Source organism: Arvicola amphibius, chromosome 5 (assembly GCF_903992535.2).
Source record: "Arvicola amphibius chromosome 5, mArvAmp1.2, whole genome shotgun sequence".
Lineage (NCBI taxonomy): Eukaryota > Metazoa > Chordata > Mammalia > Rodentia > Cricetidae > Arvicola > Arvicola amphibius.
Window position 1 is genome coordinate 60,000,504 of NC_052051.1, and position 21,750 is coordinate 60,022,253.

The following is a 21,750-nucleotide window of genomic DNA, read 5'->3' on the forward strand; positions in this document are numbered from 1 at the left end:
TGACAAATGAAAAATGGTGAAATTACCGAAGGTGGTCCAGCCTGAATAAGGACTACCTTATTAGTTCAGGTACCTGCATCTCTCTAATTTTCATATTAATCATGTGTCCATCTTGCTCTGAAATAGGGCCATCATGCTTCATGTCAGAATTTAGCATGTAAGTAAAATTCATAGTGCTTCAAATATAACTTGAAAATATTTGTGTGAAGAGAACAGCATGACGGATCATACAATCACTAACAGAAGGAGATTTCCTAAAATATGCATTTCAGGCCTGATCAGGAAAAATGGTATTAAGACATTTATGAAACCAATGGTGGCTACCTAGATCTCTTATCCCCCCCAAATCAACAACAATATGGTGCTTGTGTCTAAGAAGAAAGCTTCTGCACAGTATAATGTAGGAGTTACATATTTCTCATCAATTTTTACAGTTTCCACTGATTAAATATATATTGACTCATAAAATATTACCATCACATCAATTGCCACCAGATATAAGCGTATGCCCTTTAAGTATTAACTAGCATATAAACACGGGAGGCTCGATGTTTAGAAGCCATAATCTGGTACCCACCATTTCCAAATTACTCTAATGCATTAGTAATCTCATGGAAAGTGTTTCCTCTGCACTAACTGGGCACCAAAAGAAAGGGGTGAGGGTGGTAATCTCTAAATAACTATTTCTTTTGGGGAAGCTAAATATTGCTACATATTCATGGTAAATAGTAGATTTATTGATGTGGAGAAATAGATGGTAATGGGTTAGCTTTTCCCATATAATCCCAATAACATGGAATCTGAGATCAGTCCCATAAACTAAGCTCAACAGAACTATCCATTAAAAATTCAAATGAGCAGCTGGAGGAGAGTTGGCTTAGTGATTAAGAACACTGACTACTCTTCCATAAGACCTGGGTTTGATTCTCAGGACCCAGGTGGTGGCTCACAACCATGTGTAACTCCAGTTCCACGGAATCTGACACCCTCCTCTGGCCTCCATGGGTATTAAACACAAACAAGGTACACAAATATACAAGCAGGCAAAACACCCATACGCATAAAAATAACAATAAATCTTTCTTTAAAAATGAAATTAAAAAAAAAAGACTTAGAGTCCACAAAAGGAAACCCCAAATTCCCCACAACACTATAATAAAAGAATATGAATTTAAAAAAAAATGAAATTCAAATGAATATAAAGTGCTCCTTTACAGAACTTCCACCATCAATGTGATCATGTATGAAAGCAAGATCCATATCTGCATACACTTTTTCCCAGGTGCACCTACAATGCTATTCGCTCCCTCCTCTCTTCCACAGAGGATAATCACTAAAATTTGACTTAGCGCTCAGGTAGTACCTAAAGGCACTAAGAGCACCAGCTTAGAACAACAACAGCAAAATATCTGGAGATTCTTAACAACCGTCCTGCTCTAGAAATAAGAAAATAAGACAGAAGACAAATCGTTCTGTGTGTTAGCCATCCTATCGGTTTGTGAGGATGCTTTCCAGACTATTAAAACCATCTAGTAACTGATGGGTGATTGCTCTTCTGCTGACTGCAGCAGTGTGCAGCAGACATGAGCTGCAAGAGAAGCCATCCTTCCTTCCTAATGCAGCATGCAGAACTTGCTGCTCCTGCAACGCCTAATGTTCATGGCACAGAGTCATCTTTAATGCAAACACACATTTTCTGCCTTGCCTCTCTGTTTCCCATTATAACACAACACAGAAACAGTATGCATTTCATGCCGTCCCTGTGAGGTTTGCATAAGCCATTCCAACTCAGACTCAATACTGTATTGCTCTCATTACAGTGGATAAATATTTTAGAGTTTAGGAATTAAATATTTTATTTTTCGGTAGGCTCTCTGCAACTATTGTGAACTTTCTGCAGTTTCTCCACTCGTAGGAAATCTTCAGGGTTTCCTTTTGAAAATGCTAGGCTGTTAGCTGTTTCCCCACACAGGAGCAGATCAGAGCTAACAAATAAGCTCCATCAATCACGTTATACTTGGTGTTAATAAGAATATTATGTTTCTTTATGGGAAGGCGCTTTACCATAGGCTTGTGTCCTTTATTATAATAAAAGTTTACAAACAGAAAAATGAATCAAGTAAATGATACATTGCTAAATATAAAATTTCTCACTTTGGTTTTATAATACTTAGCATAGGTTTTATTGGCACACATCTCTTTACTTGACACAGGTATTTCTCATGCTAAATGAAGGCACCGATCCTAAGAGCATGTTCAGAGCTGTTTGGCTGAAAATTTCCACAAAACAAGAAGCAAAGAAGCTGTTTGTACATTTGCCTTAAAAGAAGTAGACTAATTATGTCAACTGATTTATTAATTCACGAAGTTCTTTGTCCAATTATTAAAAGTACAAAGAGATCAGGGAGCAATTTAAATGTCTAACACACCTCAAAATCTTTCCCTTTTTTTAAAGTTAATTACAATTCTGAGTAACACTACTCTCGATAGGCCCCTTAGGTTTAGCTCAAGTTTAAATAAAATCATAACAATAACATTACCTCATTGGCCAGCTCGAGGAGCACAGGGGCTGCTCCGTTTTTCCCCACACCTTCCAGGTACCTAGACAGACAAAGGCAAGTGGTCATGCAGTGACAAGGAAAGGCCAGCACAGACTTGTTAGTGTCCCCTGTGTATACACATTTCTCCTGGGCAAATGCCATGCCCAAGTCCTGTTAAAGCGTGCTTTCATCACAGAAAAGCAGTGAAGGGAGAGACAGCACAACAGCTTCCCTCACACCAGCCAGCTACTGAAGGTGGTGCGGAAGGCACAACCGCACCAGTCTCCACTACTTCGTAAACTTTGAGAAGTAAGGGAACAGAGATTTCTAGACTCCCATCCACTGCACTCTGTGCCACACACAGGCATCTCATAGGAAGGAGGAAAGCTGGCTTTCACAGCTTAAACAAAGCATGTAGGCATGTTGGTACCCATGCCACTGAGACCTTACACCTCTGACATCATCTCATCTGCCCTAGATTCCTGTAATCACCTCCAGCCTTCACCACCAAACGGAACTTCATCAAGCCAATAAGTACTAAAGCCCAGGTTCTCCCAGACGTGGAACATGGGACAGTTTGTTTTTAACTAGACTTTGAATGTGGCATCTTCCTCCTCTAGGAGCTCTGAACATGCATGTTCAATCCCAACGCTACAGGGTAACCACTTCCCAGGTACTATGAGGTTCTAAATAATATGGATCTTTTTGCTGTTGTTCTACTAGTCGTTGGGCCTAGCAATTTATACATGGTAGGCATGGACTCTACCACGGAGCTCTTTTCCCTACTCCTCTTTTTGCTGTTTTGAGTTTGTAACATGGTTTTGCTGAGTGGGCAGGCTGAGCTTGAACTCACTATGTGGCCCAGGCTGGCCTGTGTTTCTCCTGCCTTAGCCTGGGATTACAGGCCTGAGCCAGGATGTATGGCCATAATCCAGTTCCTGCCCACTCTACTAAGCCAGCCTCATCTCCAGCACTGTCTGCTATACTTACCCTTCACCTGTCTTAACTTGACATGGCTCGAGTACCATGGTCTTCAGTCCACCATCCATGAGTTAACGCCCCTTCATCTGCTAATGGGAAGCAACCTGAACGTCTCTCAGAGAACATAGAATAATGTACTGCCAAGCTACAGAAGTCCACCTATTTAGAAGATATGTTCCAACATATTCAATGAATGCCCAAACGGATACAGAACTCTGAACTACACATATATGACATTCCTCTATGTTTGTGTGTGTGCATGTGTGTGTATGCCCAACATAGAGACTAGCTTATTATTCAGAGTAAGAGATTTATAACTGAACAACATTCTATAATAAAATTTATGTAAATGTGGTTCTGTTTCTCTCTTACAAAACTTCAACTTTCTTGTGATAACTGTGTGAGACAACACAAGGCCTATATATTAAGAGGAAGTGAGATGACCGATAGGCACTGCAACCCAGCTGTAGGCTACTACTGCTCTGACAGTAGATCAGCAGGGGATCATGGAGCAGATGACCACAGATTACTTGAGCCATTGATAGGGAAACAATGAAATAGGAGGACTAGTTTACGCGTCTGTCTCAAACTCATCTCCCAGTGTAATACTGACAGGCTCTTTAGGGAACTAGATTTCATTCAGTTTATTATATCTACCTCAATTCTTGTCTTATAAAAGATGGTTATATTGTATATATGCATATATACTTTTTCTCTACTAATAATCAAATAACTTTTAAATCCACATTAGACAACCTATCCAATAAGGATATTTTTCAAAAATGTCTTATTTGATTGGCTATATTAAAGTTCTTTGTTGATAGTTTAAAAGAAATAAAGTCAATAAATGAGTTCTGCCATATAACTGCCAACAGCATATAATAACAAAAGCAAGACAGAGTCAACACCAATTATAAATAATAATTCAAACCAATGCACTTCCCACATATGGTGGCCCTTCTTAACAATAACTGTATTAGGTAGGAAACAAATGAGGAATAGGGGCTTCAGAAGCATAAGTGGGAAAAAAGTGTGGGTTTAAAAACAGGTCCAGAAGCAAAGGTGGGAATAAAGACAGCCCCCTAAAAGACCAATACAGAACCCAAAACTGAGCCATAGTGGCTTACAAAGAAGAGCCCATGGGAAATAGCCTATATTTCCAGTGCGCTAACAAGTATGCTCAAAGAATAAAATAATTGACCTGTATGTGTGGCCATGTCACACCAAATAAATGTGAGAAACGCAAACTCTCCAACCCTGGGTCCAGTATTTAACAGTACACCATCATCGGGGTAGCTTTAGGATTCGATACTTAACATTCATGTATACTTCAAGTACTTTTGAGAGCTCCGGGTTAGTCCTTAATCTGGACTCTGAAGAAGCAAGAGGAAAACAACCCTGTCTTTATCATCACAAAGATATGACAGTCTCCAGATATAATACAACAAAACAAGCAAAAAATGGAAAACATAATATGTGCTATGATAACACTTAAAATTAGGTGAGCTGGTCAGAAAGCCCATCTCCACAGGAGTGGCATAAAGTGAAAAGAAGGGTTAGCCAAGGTGTGTGTTTCAGGGGCAAATTACTTACACTAGAGAACTGTTGTTCGAGTCAAAATTGCATAGTTTCCTATAAGAGGTGCACCCATCACTATATTGATAACACACAATGGAAACGTCTAACAAGTTCACACCAACAGGAGCTGGCCAAACAGCAACCCCAATGTACACCATCTACATACATTCACTCAGCACAGATTCTTAGTGCTGTGAGTACAAGGACTTCTTGCTAGCTCATAGGAGGAAACCAACCTCAAGGCACTGATGAAATCTACCCAGGCCAGCACAGTGACGCACTTCTGAAGCGGCAGTGCTGGAGGGAGGTGGGTCACAGAGTCAGAGGATTGCAACAACCCTCTGGTCAGCCAGTGGAGCTGAACCACTCAGCTCCAGAGCCACTCAGAGACTCTAGCTCAAATAAGAAAAAGTGAGTGAATAAATAGGTGAAGTTCTATCTGGGAAACACCTGATGTCATCTTCTGGCCTGGACACTCATGTACACCCTTCCCTCTTTCCCTCTTTCTCCCTCCCTTCCTCCCTCCCTTCCTCCCTCCCTCCCTCCCTCCCTCCCTCCCTCCCTCTCTCTCTCTCTCTCTCTCTCTCTCTCTCTCTCTCTCTCTCTCACACACACACACACACACATATCCCATTAAATAAACAGACCCTTAGAGGAGAACAGTTATATAACACCTGACTAGAAGATCTGTAATCATGACATCATTTTAAGAACAAACATCTGAGTGGGAGCTAGAGCTCAGTGGCAGAGCTCTTCCCCAGCATGCACAAGACCCTGGGCTTAACCTCAGCCTAAAACACAAAACCCTAGACCTGTCACTATTTTCTCTCTTTTTAGAATGTTCTCTGCTTCCCAACAGACCAGTAAAGGCCACTCTTAGTCCTAAACGGGGTCTGTTTACCATTATTCCGGACACTCCATACAGATAATTGGCAGGGTTGGGCTAGACTCTGCAAACACACCTCTGCTGACACTCTTACTGAAATTCGCACATTTGGAGACATAACTACCTTCTGTTCCACGCAACAGTTGAAGGCAGGTACTGTGTCTTTTACACATAAGCATGGGCAGCTACCAGCAGGACAGTGATGTGTAGTAAATGGGGCTATTGGCCATTTAACCAACCTGAGGAAAGACTTATTTTGGCTCACGGCTTTGAGACATGGCCCGGCTTAATGGCTCAGGTCTGAGGTGAGGAATAAATCATGGCAGGAGGCAGACAGGCAGGAAGGGGCCAGGACAGTATGTAGGCTCCAAAGATACATGCCCAGGAACCTACTGAATGGTTTGACCTGTACATATGACAATTTTGGTCTCTAGTTATTCCTATCCAGAAATGCCCTCATTCATTTAAAAGAGAAGTGTGTTTACTCTCTTCCCAGGCATTGGTCATCTGACTCTCAAGATCAGCATCACAGTGGAAGCAATGTTCAGAAGCCAGTTTTATCATGCACTGTCAGTATCGGGTCTTAGCAATTCTTTTCTCCATGTCAACATCTTAGAAAATTCAATTGATCCAATTCTGTATAGCTACTAAAGCTGTTTCATGAGCCAGTGTGGTTAGAAGGGATGGGAGATAGGACTGCCAAACTTGATACTGATGGAAACTTACAGATCTGACCACCTGTGATGGTCAATAATCATTGTCAGCTTAATTGGCTTTGGAATCACCGAGAGCTGAGTGTATAAGGGTGCTGATGGTATTTCCGGTGGTAAACAGAGGAGGGAAGGCCCAGCTGGGATAAGGACAACAGGAGGAAGGCATCTGAGTACCAGCATCCCCTGTTGTCTGGGAGGAGTCAGAGCCACACCTATTTGCTGAATGAACTCTGCCATGCAGAATACTTTCACAAATCACAGGTCAGCATAAATCCTTCCTTCCTTAGGTTACACTTGTCAGGATCTTGGACCCAGCGACAAGAAAAGTAACTAAGAGCCCAACCATGTGTGTGCACAAAAGCCTGATAAATTCCACCAAAGATGTTCCTGTATGGGAGTAAAAGAGCACAGTGCAAAAGGATAGAGAACTGTTTTCAAATGAACACATGCTGTCTGCAAATATCCAATGGAGAAGATTTTTACACCAAGGCAAAAGCCCAGGAACACACTTTCTACTGCCATCCTATGTCCTGGTGCTCTCGTGGTAACTAGTGACTTTGAATGCACAACTGTCATAACCAAATGATAGCTAGAAGGTAGCTTTGCAGGTTCTCATACTGCTGCCAGGAACATAACCAAGACGCTTCTCAACAGTAATTTAGCAACATATAATCAATTTCTAAATGTTCACATTGTTTGAACCCATAATTACATACACAGAAATCAACCAGTGCTGATGAGTCAAGCATCGCAGTATCAGGAACACTGGGGACATACTCAGTTCTCAGAAGAATAATCTGAGAAATTCAAGTCTTTTTCATTGTAAAGTAAGGCAACTAATAAAAGAAAAGGCTTTTTACAAAGTAATATTATATCACATACATTTTTTCATAATAAAATCCAGGAGTGGTAGTTGCACATATACTTTGACCTCATCTATGTAAAAATGGGTTGTCAGAAGGCTGGAATGAAACTTTAACCAGTACTTATCTCTGAGTGGCACAATTATGGGCATTCATTCATTCCTTTCTGTGCATCACAAATGTGCTTAATTTTCACAGCAGGTGGTATTACTTTCATAAAGGAAAAAAATTAAATAAGTTGTTATTAACATTTTCCCATTGCTTAAATATGTGTGGATAAAACATAAGTTGCCTTTATTCTAAGAAACCTAGAAAACAAAAAAGAACCTCTTAAAGCCAACGTACCTTGGCAAAATGTTTGCCCTACATATTTACAGCGACAGGCTGGTGAGGCTGGTCTGCCTGAAAGGTAACAATATGGCTGGCTCCCACAGACAGACACAGAAGGGACTGGCAATGGATCAAGATACTAGCGGGCGGGGGGGGGGGGGGGGGAAATGGTATTTCCTCTGAGTCTCTATTACTGGTTTTATTTCAAGTGTTTTAATGCCTTATCATAACTGAGACTTTAATATTTAAAAATACAAAAAAAATACATTTTTATATCCCCATGACCACCCACTCTACTGTTAATTACTCAGTAGATATACTTAACTATTTATTTTATTTTTAAAGTAAAACTATCCAATTAATAGGAAAAAAAATCACATATCAATAATTACTTAAAACATTAATTTTTCATTGCTGGAACTGAACCTATGTCTTTGTACAAGCTAAGCAAGTGCTCTACACCACTGCAAACCAAACCCTCAATTTTTTTTTAAAATTATTGTGAAACAGGGCCTCACAAAGTTACTGAGGCTGGCTGTGAACCTGAGATCCTCATGCCTCTGTATCCCCAAAGCTGCAATTACAAGATTGTGCCACTAGGCTTGGCACTGGCATACACACACACACACACACACACACACACACACAGAGAGAGAGAGAGAGAGAGAGAGAGAGAGAGAGAGAGAGAGAGAGAGAGATGTTATTTGAGCTAGTTTGTAAAAGTAGATGGTTTTGAAGTGATGTAATTAACAGTGACTTTACAGTGTGAGGAACGAGTGTGAGCAGCCCAGTCACTACCTGTCAAGCCCCTCACTTCCTCTCCCACCATACAGGGCTTTACATCTCAACACGGCCCTGATTTCACCTGACAGGCTAGGATTATAAAGTTTACAAACAAAAATATTTTTTCTTTTTATACAGATGTGGTGATGCAAGTTATTAAGCATGGTCTGAGGCAGGTGAATTGCCAAGTCAGAGACCAGCCCTCACCCTATCAGAATGACTCTCTTCAACAAATCTGATAACAGCTGCTGGAGAAATGCGGTGAGAAAAGAATCCTTACTCGTCTGTTGGTGGGGTACAAATTAATACAGTCATGTAGAAATCAGTTTGGAGAATTCTCAAAAATTTAAAAATAGAACTACCGTATGCCCCAGCTCTTTCACTCCTGAGACCAAACACAGACTCCAGACTCTACCATAGAGATATTCGTACCCCATGTTTATTGACACTTTATTCACTATTGCAAGCAAAATTAACCAACCTATTTGTCCACCAACAGTTGAAAGACAATGAAAATTTGATGCATATCATTACCATTTATATATCTATTTAGACATCAAAATGATGATAACAAATGTCAGAATTAAGAAAATCAGAACTATCTTAAAAGTTCTGTTTATCTCAGAATAATAAATAAAGCTGAAATCTAAATATTCTCTGAATACTATGATGTTGGTTTAACACTTTTACTCAAAACATAAAGCCCCCATTAAAAGATGACAGTTGTATAAAATGATGTGTCTTCATAAAGTGCTTATTTGATGAAGGTCTATCTTAAATACCTAAAATGGCTAACCCAATAGATAGGAGGCAAAATACTACATTGGATTTCAATTCTATTTTTTTTCAGCTTGCTGATCTGGATAAAAAATAAATGAAAACTGCTTTGAAAACTTGCACATATACATGTGGGTCATATGTACATGTGAACATATACATCCATAAAAGGTGTGGCTTAATTAAACTTTCAAGTAACCAAATAAGATTCAGTAATAACTGGCTTCCTCTCATATAGGACATGTGTACAAACCTACACTGACATCGCCACCATATTATCCACACATGCTAAAGAAAGCACTTAAAAACTTACTGACAAATATGCTAAAAGTTTTAAATAACAGTCTTGAAACTACATAAAAAGTCAATTTAATTACCTAATTTATTCATAATAATTGCCACAATTAATAGGTGCTGTGATACCCTCTAGTGGGGCAGGCAGGTCATACCTCTGGTAATAACTTTCCATCGCTTCTGGTGTGTGATGTTTGGCATGTGTCCTTTTAATATGTTTCTGAAAAAAAAAAAAAAACGCAAAAAAATTTTAATATTGTGTCACATATCAGGTTCAAGAACAGCAAACACATATTTCTTCACCCAGTGGCGAGCACACGGGGCAAATTGGTAAGTAATGGCTTGGGGACTGGAGTGGCAGCAGAATTTCCTTTGCAGCTACTACGTCTATGCATTTTAATCTCCTGCTTGGCTGGGATGTCTTCAGACTGTACCACAGTACAGTATATATGTAAAAGCCACCAGGGTCATAGTAATTGAATCTAAATAAGTTTGCTTAGGGCTGCAGAGGGCAAAGGAAAACTTGTTCCCTCTTTCAACCTTTGTATTAATTTCCCCTCAATTCAATTCCATCTAAGTCCTCTGCACTCGGGTTTTACAATCCAATTGCCATATTTAACCAGGAAGAACATTGCTTAAAAACAACTTATTTGAAAACTACAAAAAGTAATTCCATAGAGACTTGCCACTTGACTGACACCTGTCATCTCATGATAAATGACTCCATTTTCTGCCTCTCTTGCCTTCTGCCACTCCAGCCGTGGTCATTTATCATCATCTCTGTCAGCAATGGGAAGCGGCACTGACAGTGCAAGTCAGCAAACATTTAGCACATGGAGCCACGCAACACGGGGAAATTATTATTGTCAGAATAATAATGGTTTAGCATAATTTATTACAGGTCCACCAAATAAGCAAAGGCTAGATGTTATTAGACAGATGGATGGGTAGGCTTGGCAGGCCTCCACTGAGACGCAGGCGGTGCTTGATGTGGAAAGGAGAACATCCTCCAACCCAATCACAGAGCTGGCAGTTCAATTACAAAGAAATAAAGGGACATTCATCATTCAATTAGGCACCTGTCAACCCTCACAAAGGAGAAAACTTCTAACCTGGTACTCCTGGGAGAAGATGCTCAGCAGAGTGGCCTGCGATTGACTGGAACAAATAAAAGAAGGACAAAGTTAATTACTGGAGTGCACAGCAAAGAAATAAAAGAGAAAGGACCTTCAAAGGTAGGCCCGCTGCCCTGTAATCCAACAGAACACGAAAACAAGTGTGGAGAAGTTGTTCCAGATGAGAACCTCACACAAAGGCTTCCTGCTGCGAGGTCAAGGAGAGAGGAAGAGTGGATGGGGAGAAAAAAAACGGTCCTGATGCAGGAAGCATAGCATTTGGATTCTCTGCATCCTCAAGATGGCTGCATTATATCTGTTCTATAAAATGGGGTTTTATTCTACAAAGGACCCCAGGAAAAAGGTTTCTTGCCACAAACAAATGAACTACTCTTGGGAACAGTAGGAGCACATACTCCACTGAGTGACAGCATTCCCATGTTTATCTTGCTGGCTGTCCCAGTTTCATGGGGAAACAATAAACAACGGTTTTTACTAGGGGTAGCACAGAGGCCAGTGGAACACTCTCACCTACTGACAAGCCCTGAAAACAGAAGCCAAGGCAGCAGGAAGTGGCAGTCTGCAGAAGGCCTCACTCCCAAAGGCTACAGTTAACCAGGATGGCATGGTACCAAACACTTGGTAGTGAAGCAACCTGGGAAACATTCTCCAGAAATAGGGAGTTTGCTTCTACAGTCCCCTTTAGGGATGGAAGAGAATTTCTGTCAAAGCCATCAGCATCCACTGTTGCCTTCTAGCTGCCCTGGGTGGACACATCCACCACTGGAAAAAAAAAGACTATTTCTGATATAGTCTTCTAGTAAATGCAAACTGAAGAGACTGTACTTTAAATAATTTGACTTTCACAGTATGCCAACACTCTGTGAACATTATTTTCTTTTATTTATGAATGAAACCTTCCAAGTGTATCAGCAGTTCAGAGAGCTTGAAATAAAAATACCTCCACATTTGCCTGCTCACTGCCAGTGCCTGCAGCTTCTGGAAGCCATCATGGGTTTTGCTTCTGACCCTCCCCACCAGGACCAAATTATATGAGGAGGTTTAAAACAAACAACAGCAACAAAACAAAAACCCTAGAGGGCCAGCAAGATGAACTGGTGACTAACGGTACTGACAACCTGAGTTCAATCCCTGGGACTCACATAGGAAAGAGAGTCCTGCAAGCTATCCTTTGATCTGACATGCATGCACCCATACAAGTACAAATACACCACATAGTCAGCACAAACACATATAAAAATAATTTTAATAACGCAATCCCAGCACTCTGGAAACTGAAGCAAAAGAACTGTTTCAAGTTTGAGCTCTACATAGCAAGTAGGAGACCAGTCTGAGCTACAAGGGTGAAAATCCATCTTGTGGGAGGGGGGCAGGAAGAGAAGGAAAGGCAGAAAGAGAGAGACAAAAACAGATTGGGGACATCTCGTTAGTTGGGGGAGAGATATAGATGTTTACCAAAGTGGGCCGGGCGGTGGTGGCACACGCCTTTAATCCTGGCACTGGGGAGGCAGAGACAGGCAGATTTCTTTGAGTTTGAGACTAGCCTGGTCTACACAGTGAATTCCAGGACAGCCAGAAGTGTTACACAGAGAAACCCTATCTCAAATAATAGTAATAATAATAGTAATAATAATAATAATAATAATAAAAGAACTACTTTATTATGTCAAAGAGTATTGAGAAATGACCTAAGACAATTATAAATTCATTAGTCAAATTTTTTTCAGTTTCCTTTTGAAGTTGGAAGTCAACTTTTAAAAAAAACCTAATTGTTTGTATGTATATATGTATGTATGTATGTATGTATATATGTATGTATATTTAGCTTGCCTGAACATTACATGTAAATCACATACCTTGGTAGGGCTACTGATAAAAGCTTCTGAAAAAGATGCCAAAATGAAAGTTTAATCTGTATAAGTATAAACTACTTTACAAAGTAAAATGCTTTAGATCTATGTACGATTAAGAGAGCTCTCCTCATAGCACAGAATAGATGGATGCTATGAAGCATTTCACAGTACATAAAACGTACACTTCTAGATTTCAAAAAATATGATAAAAACATTGGTTAGAAAGACAAAAGATGTCAAGCGTGGTGGCACATGCCTTTAATCCAAGCACTTGAAAGGCAGAAGCGGGCAGAACTTGGAGTTCAAGGCCAGAATAAGAGCGATAGTTGATGGAGTATACTGCAAGGGGCAGGTGTGGGGCAGTGGCTAGAACACCTCCTGGAGCAAAAGGCAATGGGCTGTGGAGCCTCGTCTTCAAGTATTTTCACAGGTAGAACAAGTTTCTCCACATGCAACCTCTCCTACCCTCCACCCTCTCCTACCACACTAATATCCTTATTGCAAGTATGAAGAGCTGCAGAAAGAAACATTAATTTAAAATGCACAATGAAACAGCTAGATAAAGTGGTAAACAAAATCCACATCTAATTCTAGAACCTAAATTCTTAATTCCCATAATACTTGTACCTTCCTACCAGTTCCTAGGAAATGGCTCTGCCAGCCACGTAGGCTAACACCTCTGCTCAAACATTTGAGGTTGTATAATGACACAGACCACCTGACAGTTGGAACATGATTGAAGCCACAAGAGGTCAAATGTTTTAACCAAAGTAAATGACTTTAGATAACATTTCCCTTTTTAAAAAAATCAAATTAAACTTTTCCTTTAATTAGCTGCATCAAATATAATTTTCTTTTTACATTGAAAAATAAAGGAACTATTAATGGCAGCAAACAGTCCTTTAAGAGGTAAAAGGACTGTTAGGTACTTTCCATTATTCTCTCTACAACTAATGTGCATTTTAACTACCACTACTGCCTTGGGTGTTTCTATCAGACTTTACATGTGTTTTACTCAAATGTTATTTCCACCTCATACCTTAACATCTCAAGTATAAATGGTGAAAACACTTTCTAAGGTGTTAATCTTATAAAGCAATATTTAATGAAGAGTTTCCCACTTACAAAGAGCATACTCTGTAAAACCCAGATTCCACTACCAACAGCTATCTAGTCTACAATTAGATACCAGTGTTTTCATTTGGCATCTAAAGAATATGGAGAGACACAAAAGGAACAACTACAAATCTTAAATGATACACATATTTTTGTAGTATTCTTTCATCATAAAAGAAATACATCTATCCATTCTACTAGAATTATTCTTTTTAAATTATTGTGACTAAAACAAAAAAATACTGTTGGCAGAGACTGTTCATTCATTTCCAGGCTGACCAGACCCGAAATAATCACACAGAAACTGTATTAATTATTACACTGCTTGGCCAATCACATAGGTGTATTGCTAGCTAGCCCTTATATCTTAAATTAACCCACCTCTATTAATCTGTGCATCACTATGAGCTCGTGGCCTACAAACAAGGTTCCAGTGGGCTCCATGGGCATCTACATGGCATCTCCCTGACTCTGTCTTCTTTCCTCCTCTACCTGCTTGGAATTCCCGCCTTGCTCTATTCTGCTAAGCCACTGGCCGAAACAGCTTTACTCATTAACGAATAAAAGCAACACATATACAGAAGGATTTCCCATACCAAAATACCACATGGAATTGTTGTGTAGCTAACAAATTAATATTTTTTAAAAGATGGAAGAAAACCAGAAAACAATTTAGGTCAATACTATCAGCACCCGGAGAGACACCTAGGCAATCATCATCATTCCCTGTTAAGGAATGATTCTTCTGCTCTTTCTTTGGTTGCCTTTAGTTTTACCATGAAAAGTATGTATTCTAGAAGTTAATATTGCTGGGCAGTGGTGGTGCACACCTTTAATCCCAGCACTTGCAAGGCAGAGGCAGGCGGAACTCTGTGAGTTCAAGGCCAGCCTGGTCTATAGAGTGAGTTCCAGGACAGTCAGGGCTGTTACACAGAGAAATCCTGATGTGGGATGTTCCTTCTGTATGTGTTTCTGGATTATGTATATTGTTGTGCTTTCTTTAAATTGTCTGAATGTTAATGAGCTAACTACAGAGAGACATTTCATTGTATAGGCCTTTAAGCTAAACCAACATATATGTTTTAAAAATATCTTGACCTTAAAATTTGAGTCTAAGGATATGTCACATTGAAAGAGGTTCTACTTTTGTTTCCACAGAAGATGAGAATTTGTGGATTCCTTCCAGGCTAATATGGTTGGATGGAACAAGACCCCATGAAAGGTCTCTGTGAACCACTAAAAATACTTCATCCAACAAATAGCAGGAAGCAGTTTGGAGAAAATTATGTAAAAATTCCCAAAATGATTGTTTATAAATGTTTATTTTCATTTTTAAAAAGTAGGTTATAAATGATTGTCAAAATAAATTTCTAAAAAAGGGGGGTATGATATAGAGATGGATACTTTGCATTGGTATGGATCTTGGTCTATTAATACAAATTTAAAGTCAATTTTGTTATACTGTGGATATGTATTTCTGTTCTTGATTAGGGTATTGTGTTTGTGCAGTTCATTTAATAATGTTATACATCATTAAAAACTGCAGATTAATAGACAGTCATTTATAATAGTCAAACTAGCAGTCATGTTCGGTTTTCTAGATGTACAGAGATATATTTCATTTGAATAGGTATTCTTCAAATTTTTCAAAGACCTACAGAATATGGCATTTAAAATGTTTTTAAGAACTTAGACTTTTCTCAGGAGTGAGACATGTCTGCTTCTGGCAGCACCAATTACTTCAATGAGGTTGATGGGCATTAAAGAAACTCATTATGGAATTTGCCTTCAATGTGACATTTCTTGCCATTTGGGCAAGAAACTGCTCTTGCCTGGACTGCTTAAAGGTATACTTTAACTTAGCACTCGGGAGGCAGAGGCAGGCGGATCTCTGTGAGTTCAAGACCAGCCTGGTCTACAAGAGCTAGTTCCAGGACAGGCTCTAAAGCCACAGAGAAACCCTGTCTCGAAAAACCAAAAAAAAAAAAAAAAAAAAAAAAAAAAAAAAAAAAAAAAAAAAAAAAAAAAAAAGGTATACTTTAACTTAAAGGAGTATGTTTTTTTCTTTTTAAAAAATAAGTGTACCATGTATTGCCTAAAGACTGACACAAATGTCCTGGATTATATAATTTGTTAGGACTCTTTACACTAGCTCAAATTATGTCCCTCTAAATTGAGCAGACAGCTTGAGTTTATCTCAAGTATTGGATAAAACTCAATGTTCTTCTAGTTTTTCCTCTCCCCTGGCTATATCCCACCTTCTTCCAAGTATGTTTTTGTTTTCCTACTCCACAACTGCCTTCCTTTCCAACTATCATCCATCTCTCTTTTCCCCTGAGTACTGGGATTATAGGGAACATGACCATGTCTGGCTGTTTATCACTTCTTTCCCATTGATACATCTTTGGTCTAACAGGCTTTTGGGTCCATAAGCCTCTAGTTTACAGCAATCTGACTTCGGTCCCACCTTCAACAGAAGCAAAAAGTCACCGACTTCTTAATCACTAAATCTCAAAGCCATCCGCTTACTTACTTTTGAGTAGCTGTGACCAAAGCCACTTAAGAAAACTACATAAGGAGGAAATGATTTAGGCTCACGTCTTCTGAAGGCTTGCTCTGTGGTTGTGTCCTGTGCTTGGGGCAGAACATGAAAGCATTGGGAACATGTAGGGCGATCATGCTTCGCTTCACTTCACAGAGGACAAGAAGCAGAAGGGACTGGAGACCAGGATTACCCTGCTGACCTACTGCCTCCAACCAGGACCCTCTCCCAAGGTCTCCAAACCTTCTAAAAGAGCCACCAGTAAGGGACTAAGTGCTCAACAAATGATCTCAAGGGGATTTTCATAATCAAAGCTAAACACAACACTCTGCCACCAGGCCTCTCTGCAATATATGCTCCTCTGACTGTCCTTCTTTTCTAGAAAAATCTTCGTCCTCTGGATTCCAGATTTGACTTTCCTTCCCTCTGTCTTTCCCTTGCTGTCTTCTTTCTTTCCTGGGTTTTCCAGAGAGCTCCCCTCAGTCTTTTCCCCTTCCACCCTCCATGTTAATCCAACAGAAAGGGGCATCCTGATGTGCTTCCAACAACTACTTCCATGGCTCCCCACATGAATGTATAAAAAAAATGTACAGGGGGTTTAGAGCGATCCTGATCTTAATTAGTTTCTAATAAGGATTTCCCCCATTTGGTCACAGACATCTCTCAATCAAACTTACCATCCCCTCCCTTTCCCACAGACATGCTCTCAGTCCCTATGTCTCTCTCATATATTTGTTTCATAAATGCAGAAACATGAGCTAGGAATGCCTCAGTCATTCCAGACGCATGCTTCTCCCTCAGGCTGGGACATTTAATTTGGTGAGTCTACCACGAAAGAGAAAGCTCGTTTCACGTCTGCCCACTCTTTCCAGTTTACTTCCCTTGCGCCCTACACCTACAGCTTCCAGGACAATCTCCAATTTACCACCAACCCCCTTCAGAGACGTTTTGCTTATGTTGCTCTCTCAGCTTCAAAACCCCTTGTAGTTGTATATTGCCTACAGAATGGTACTCCAGCTTACAAGCCAGGCACTTGAGGACTCGCTTAACCAGCCTTCTTTCTAACTTCAAACGACTCTTGTCAGCTTCAAACCCCTGTGCAGCTGAGGTGCCACACAGCTATAAATGACCATACTTTCTCTAGAGTCCACAATGCTCATCCCACTTTGATCTCCTTGGAAAACTCTCCTCTGGAGGTAACGACACACTGTAGAATACTCTTACACACCACGCTGTCACTATTTATTCCAGTCATTAGTGTTAAGGGTATTTCTGGAGAGGAGATAGGGCATTTTCACATCAAGGTCAACCTTTTCCCTTTACAAAAGGACAGAAGCTAAAGACCACAGAGGTGAAGTAATTTGGCATAGGACACATGAAGCATTTTTTATAGTAGGTGAGGCAAAGAAAAACCATGTTGTATTACACGTGGAACATAATGGTGTAATACTTTATGATGTCATCACAATAGACAGGAAAAGGGGAATATGATAAAATTTCAATGCAGTTCAAAAATGTCAGTAATCACCATGTACATATGTCTACGTACATAAATTAAGTTGTAAATACAAATAAAGAACACACTAGAACATAATTTGTATCAACAACTGTCCCCAAACCCCAAGTCTGCATTTGACACCTTCAAAAGCAACTCTTTCTTAATGACTAAAGCCTTTCCTTCTAACTATGACCAGAGCTTTCAGCTGGTACTACGTTGAAGGTTCTGAACTAGTGTGACAAACTGCCACATATTCAAATTGATATGTCAGGATTTGTAGGGCTTTATATGTTGAGTATGATTATAGATTTTATGAGGGAATAATTTTGTGCCTTAGAAAAGTATGGTTTTTATCATATACTGTCATTCAATGGTTTATGGTTTTTATAAAAAAAATCCTTTCTATGATATAAATCAGTGGACTTGCTTTACAGGCAACTTTGTTGTAATAGTCTATTCTATAGGAACTCATACTGTAAGTCATAAATATTCACATTATAAGAAAGTATATATTTATATAGGAATGAGGGAAAACATAGCCAAAGAAAATGAACTTATACTACCCTTCCCATTCTTATTTAGTGAAAATACATGGACTTAATTTTAAAATAAGCAAAGAGCTTGAATAGACACATCTCCCAGCAGATGCAAAATGTTGACCAGTGCATTAGGGAAAGCAGACTGAACCCACTATAAAGGACTAACCCACACTGGCTAGAGTGATTGTAATGAAAAAACCACAGACATTAGCAAATGTTGGCAAGGATTCAGGGAAAGAAGAACCCTTATACAAGGGGAACAGGTTGAAAATTGTGCAGATTTTTAGAAGACTTTGTTAACCCTTTAAAATATTAAACACAGAATAGGGCTGGGGAGATGGCTCAGCAGGTAAAAGCACTGAGCTATGCAAGCCAGATGACCTGCACTGATCCTAGAATCTACAGTGCAGACAACTCCAGAAACCATCCTCTGACCTCTACGTGCCATAGCGCTCATGCATACAGACGACCTCTGGCTCCCTGGCTCTGTATCTGTCTCTCTCACACACATACCAATAACAACAACAATAAATTAAAAACATTAAACAGAGTTACACTATGACTCAGCAATAAAACTCCTTGAGATATATCAAGAACTGAAAATGCGTCCTCACCAAACCCTGCATAAAGTGTTCAGGCAGCACTGCTCATAATAGACAAAGGGTAGACACAAGCCACATGCCCATCAGTTGATGATGGATAACTGAAATGTGGTATATTCATATCCTAGAATATTATCTAATATAAAATTAAGGACTGATCTACACTCTGACACAGAAGACCTTATAAACCTTATACATACATACAAACAAACAAACAACCTCTGATCACAAAGGCCAGGCCAGATACTATAGGATTCCATTTATATGAACTGTCCAGAATAAGAAAACCCACAGGAACCAAAAGTACATTAGTGGTTGCCAAGGCTGTTTGCAGGAGACAGAGGGTACTTGCTAATGAGCATGAGGTTTCTTTTTAAAAAGAAAATGCTCTAAAATTAGGTCATGGTGAGGACTACTTGACTTCATGAATATACTAAAAACTACTGAATTAATCGTGTGCTGATTCAGAATGGTGAAGCTTATACTATGTATCTAAAGAAAATAATGATTAAAAATTAGTATGAGGCGGTGGCATGGGTGAGGGAGATGTCCTTCCTCCTCCATCCCTTGCTACCTGTGACAGATGAGAGAGCTGGTCCCAGGGTCAGGAGAGTGAGAGAACTAACCCTGCCCTTCAGCAGCTGCCATATACAGAAGAGTTGACTCCCCCCGCCCCCCCCCTCCCACACACACCCATATAACTGCTGCAGCAGCCAGGATAAAGGGCCCTGCACCTCTCCAGGGCAAAACAGTAGAACTGACCCTGGTGGTGTGAGTGTAAGCAGGGCGGGATCTGGGCGCCTGAGAGCAGAACTGGCCCTGCCCCTTGATGCAGGCTGCATTGGGTGAGCTAGCCACAAGGTTGGAGAGCTACCCCTGGTAGTGATCATGAAGGAGAGTTGGCAGGTTGACCAATTCAGTTACCACCCAGGCCCAGAACCAGGGCTGTAAGTTGGCCCACCCCAACATCTACCGCAACTGTGAACTGTTGGAGCAGGTGAAGGAAATGAACCTATAGATCTAAAACAGCAGAATCTCCACAACACAAAACAATAAGAGGACATCCAAGAGGCGCCCCAGAGAGAGCCCATTATTGGTGGTGTAGCAGACAACAGGAGCCTTGAACTAGACCAATGACTGACTCAAACCTATGAACATTTACAAGTAAAGATGGACTATAGGATAAACTGTGCAACTCAATGGGCCATTCCATAGCTTCCAAGATGAAATTCTTTTAAATTTCATCATTTATTTATTTATTTATTTATTTATTTATTTATTTATTAGTGGGGGGGTTGTAAGGGCAGAAATATTTTTCATAGATATAAGCAAGGGGATGGGGTGATAAGTAGGATCGGGATGCATGATGTGAAATCCACAGAGAATCAATAAAAGTTGAGAAAAATGAGTATGAAATCAAAACTATTTTTCCTTCCTGTGGCAGTTCTAATAATAAGAATTACTCCCATCTCCCAATATAAAAACACAATTTTAATATGATCTCACAATTGGGGAAGTCATTATTTTTCCAAGGTATATATAATTTTTCCCTGACTTAGGAGGGTTTTTCAGCTCATAAGAATAAAACCTTGATAAATTCTGGCGCACACCTTACGTATTCCACAGACACTGAACAGTCAGGCATGTGAGAACTATCACACTGGGGCTGAAGTACTCCTCAGTAGAGAGCCCTTGCCTCATGTGAGCCCTGGCTTTCATCCCAGTTCTATTTTTAAGAAAGAACAAACAAGGGACACTGCCTTTATTCAGAATGTATTTAAAATCTAAGAAGAAAACTCAGTATTTCTTGATCTTTGTTTTGTTTCATGATCTTTAATATGGCTTCCTATAAATTTATTTCCATCTTGAAATCCTATGACTAGCAGTTCTCTGCTTTTAAGTATTTTTGTTTTGCTTTGCTCTAAAGCAAGGTCTCTCTATGTAGCCCAGAGAAGCCTCAAAGCCACGCCTGTTGCCTCCTGGATTAGAGGTGTGCTGCACCAGGCCTCACACCTTGCTCTCAGTCCCAAGTTTGACTAGAGCTTATCAGAAAACTGTGCCTATGTCCTTATACCGACCAGCAGTCACACTGAAATTAGACTCTCTGTGCAGTTCTAACTAGGCAAAGAACCAGAGCCACAAGTTTTTATTAAGATTTCTAGTAATTAAAATAATTTAGACCATAGGATAAGAAGGCAGAAAACAGCTCCTGCCACAATGACATCACTGCTGGAACTCCAGAAGCCCACAGGTAACCTTATTTTTCTAATATAAGAATGAATCCAGATATTTAATAAAGATCAACCAGATAGTCACCTAAATAACTGACTTAGGATACCATGTGCATACATACAGCTATGTTTTAATAAATAAATAAATAAATAAATAAGAAATTAGTCCAATTCACAATTTCAATTCAAACACTGAGTTGTGTGCTGTTTTGTTCATCTGTCATGTAGATCAGGCCTTGAACACACTCGAAGATGACCTTCAACTCCTGCTCCTCCTGCTCCATCTCCTGGGTACTGGGAGTCCAGGTGTGCAGCACTGTGCCTTCTTTGTGAAGTGCTGGGATGGAGCTCAGGGCTATAAGCATGTTAGGCAAACACTCTACTGACTGAACTATGCCCAAAGCCCTCAAGTACTGATTTTTCTTTTGGGGGGCTTTCTGCCTTGAACTAGGCAATCCCAGAAAATGATACAAGCATGTTTGATGATG

At 39.9% G+C, this 21,750-nt stretch overlaps 1 protein-coding gene across 5 annotated transcripts in view; it reads right to left on the reverse strand.

Moving 5' to 3' along the window:
* Positions 1-21,750, reverse strand: part of Cdin1 (CDAN1 interacting nuclease 1) — a 277,760-nt gene that overhangs the window by 213,732 nt on the left and 42,278 nt on the right. For all 5 annotated transcript variants that reach the window (XM_038330594.1, XM_038330596.1, XM_038330592.1 and 2 more), the window contains exons 2-4: positions 10,858-10,903; positions 9,901-9,965; positions 2,541-2,601 (exon numbers count right to left, since the gene is read on the reverse strand). In XM_038330594.1, coding sequence (XP_038186522.1) covers positions 2,541-2,601; positions 9,901-9,965; positions 10,858-10,903 — 172 coding nt within the window. The remainder of the gene's footprint in view (positions 1-2,540; positions 2,602-9,900; positions 9,966-10,857; positions 10,904-21,750) is intronic.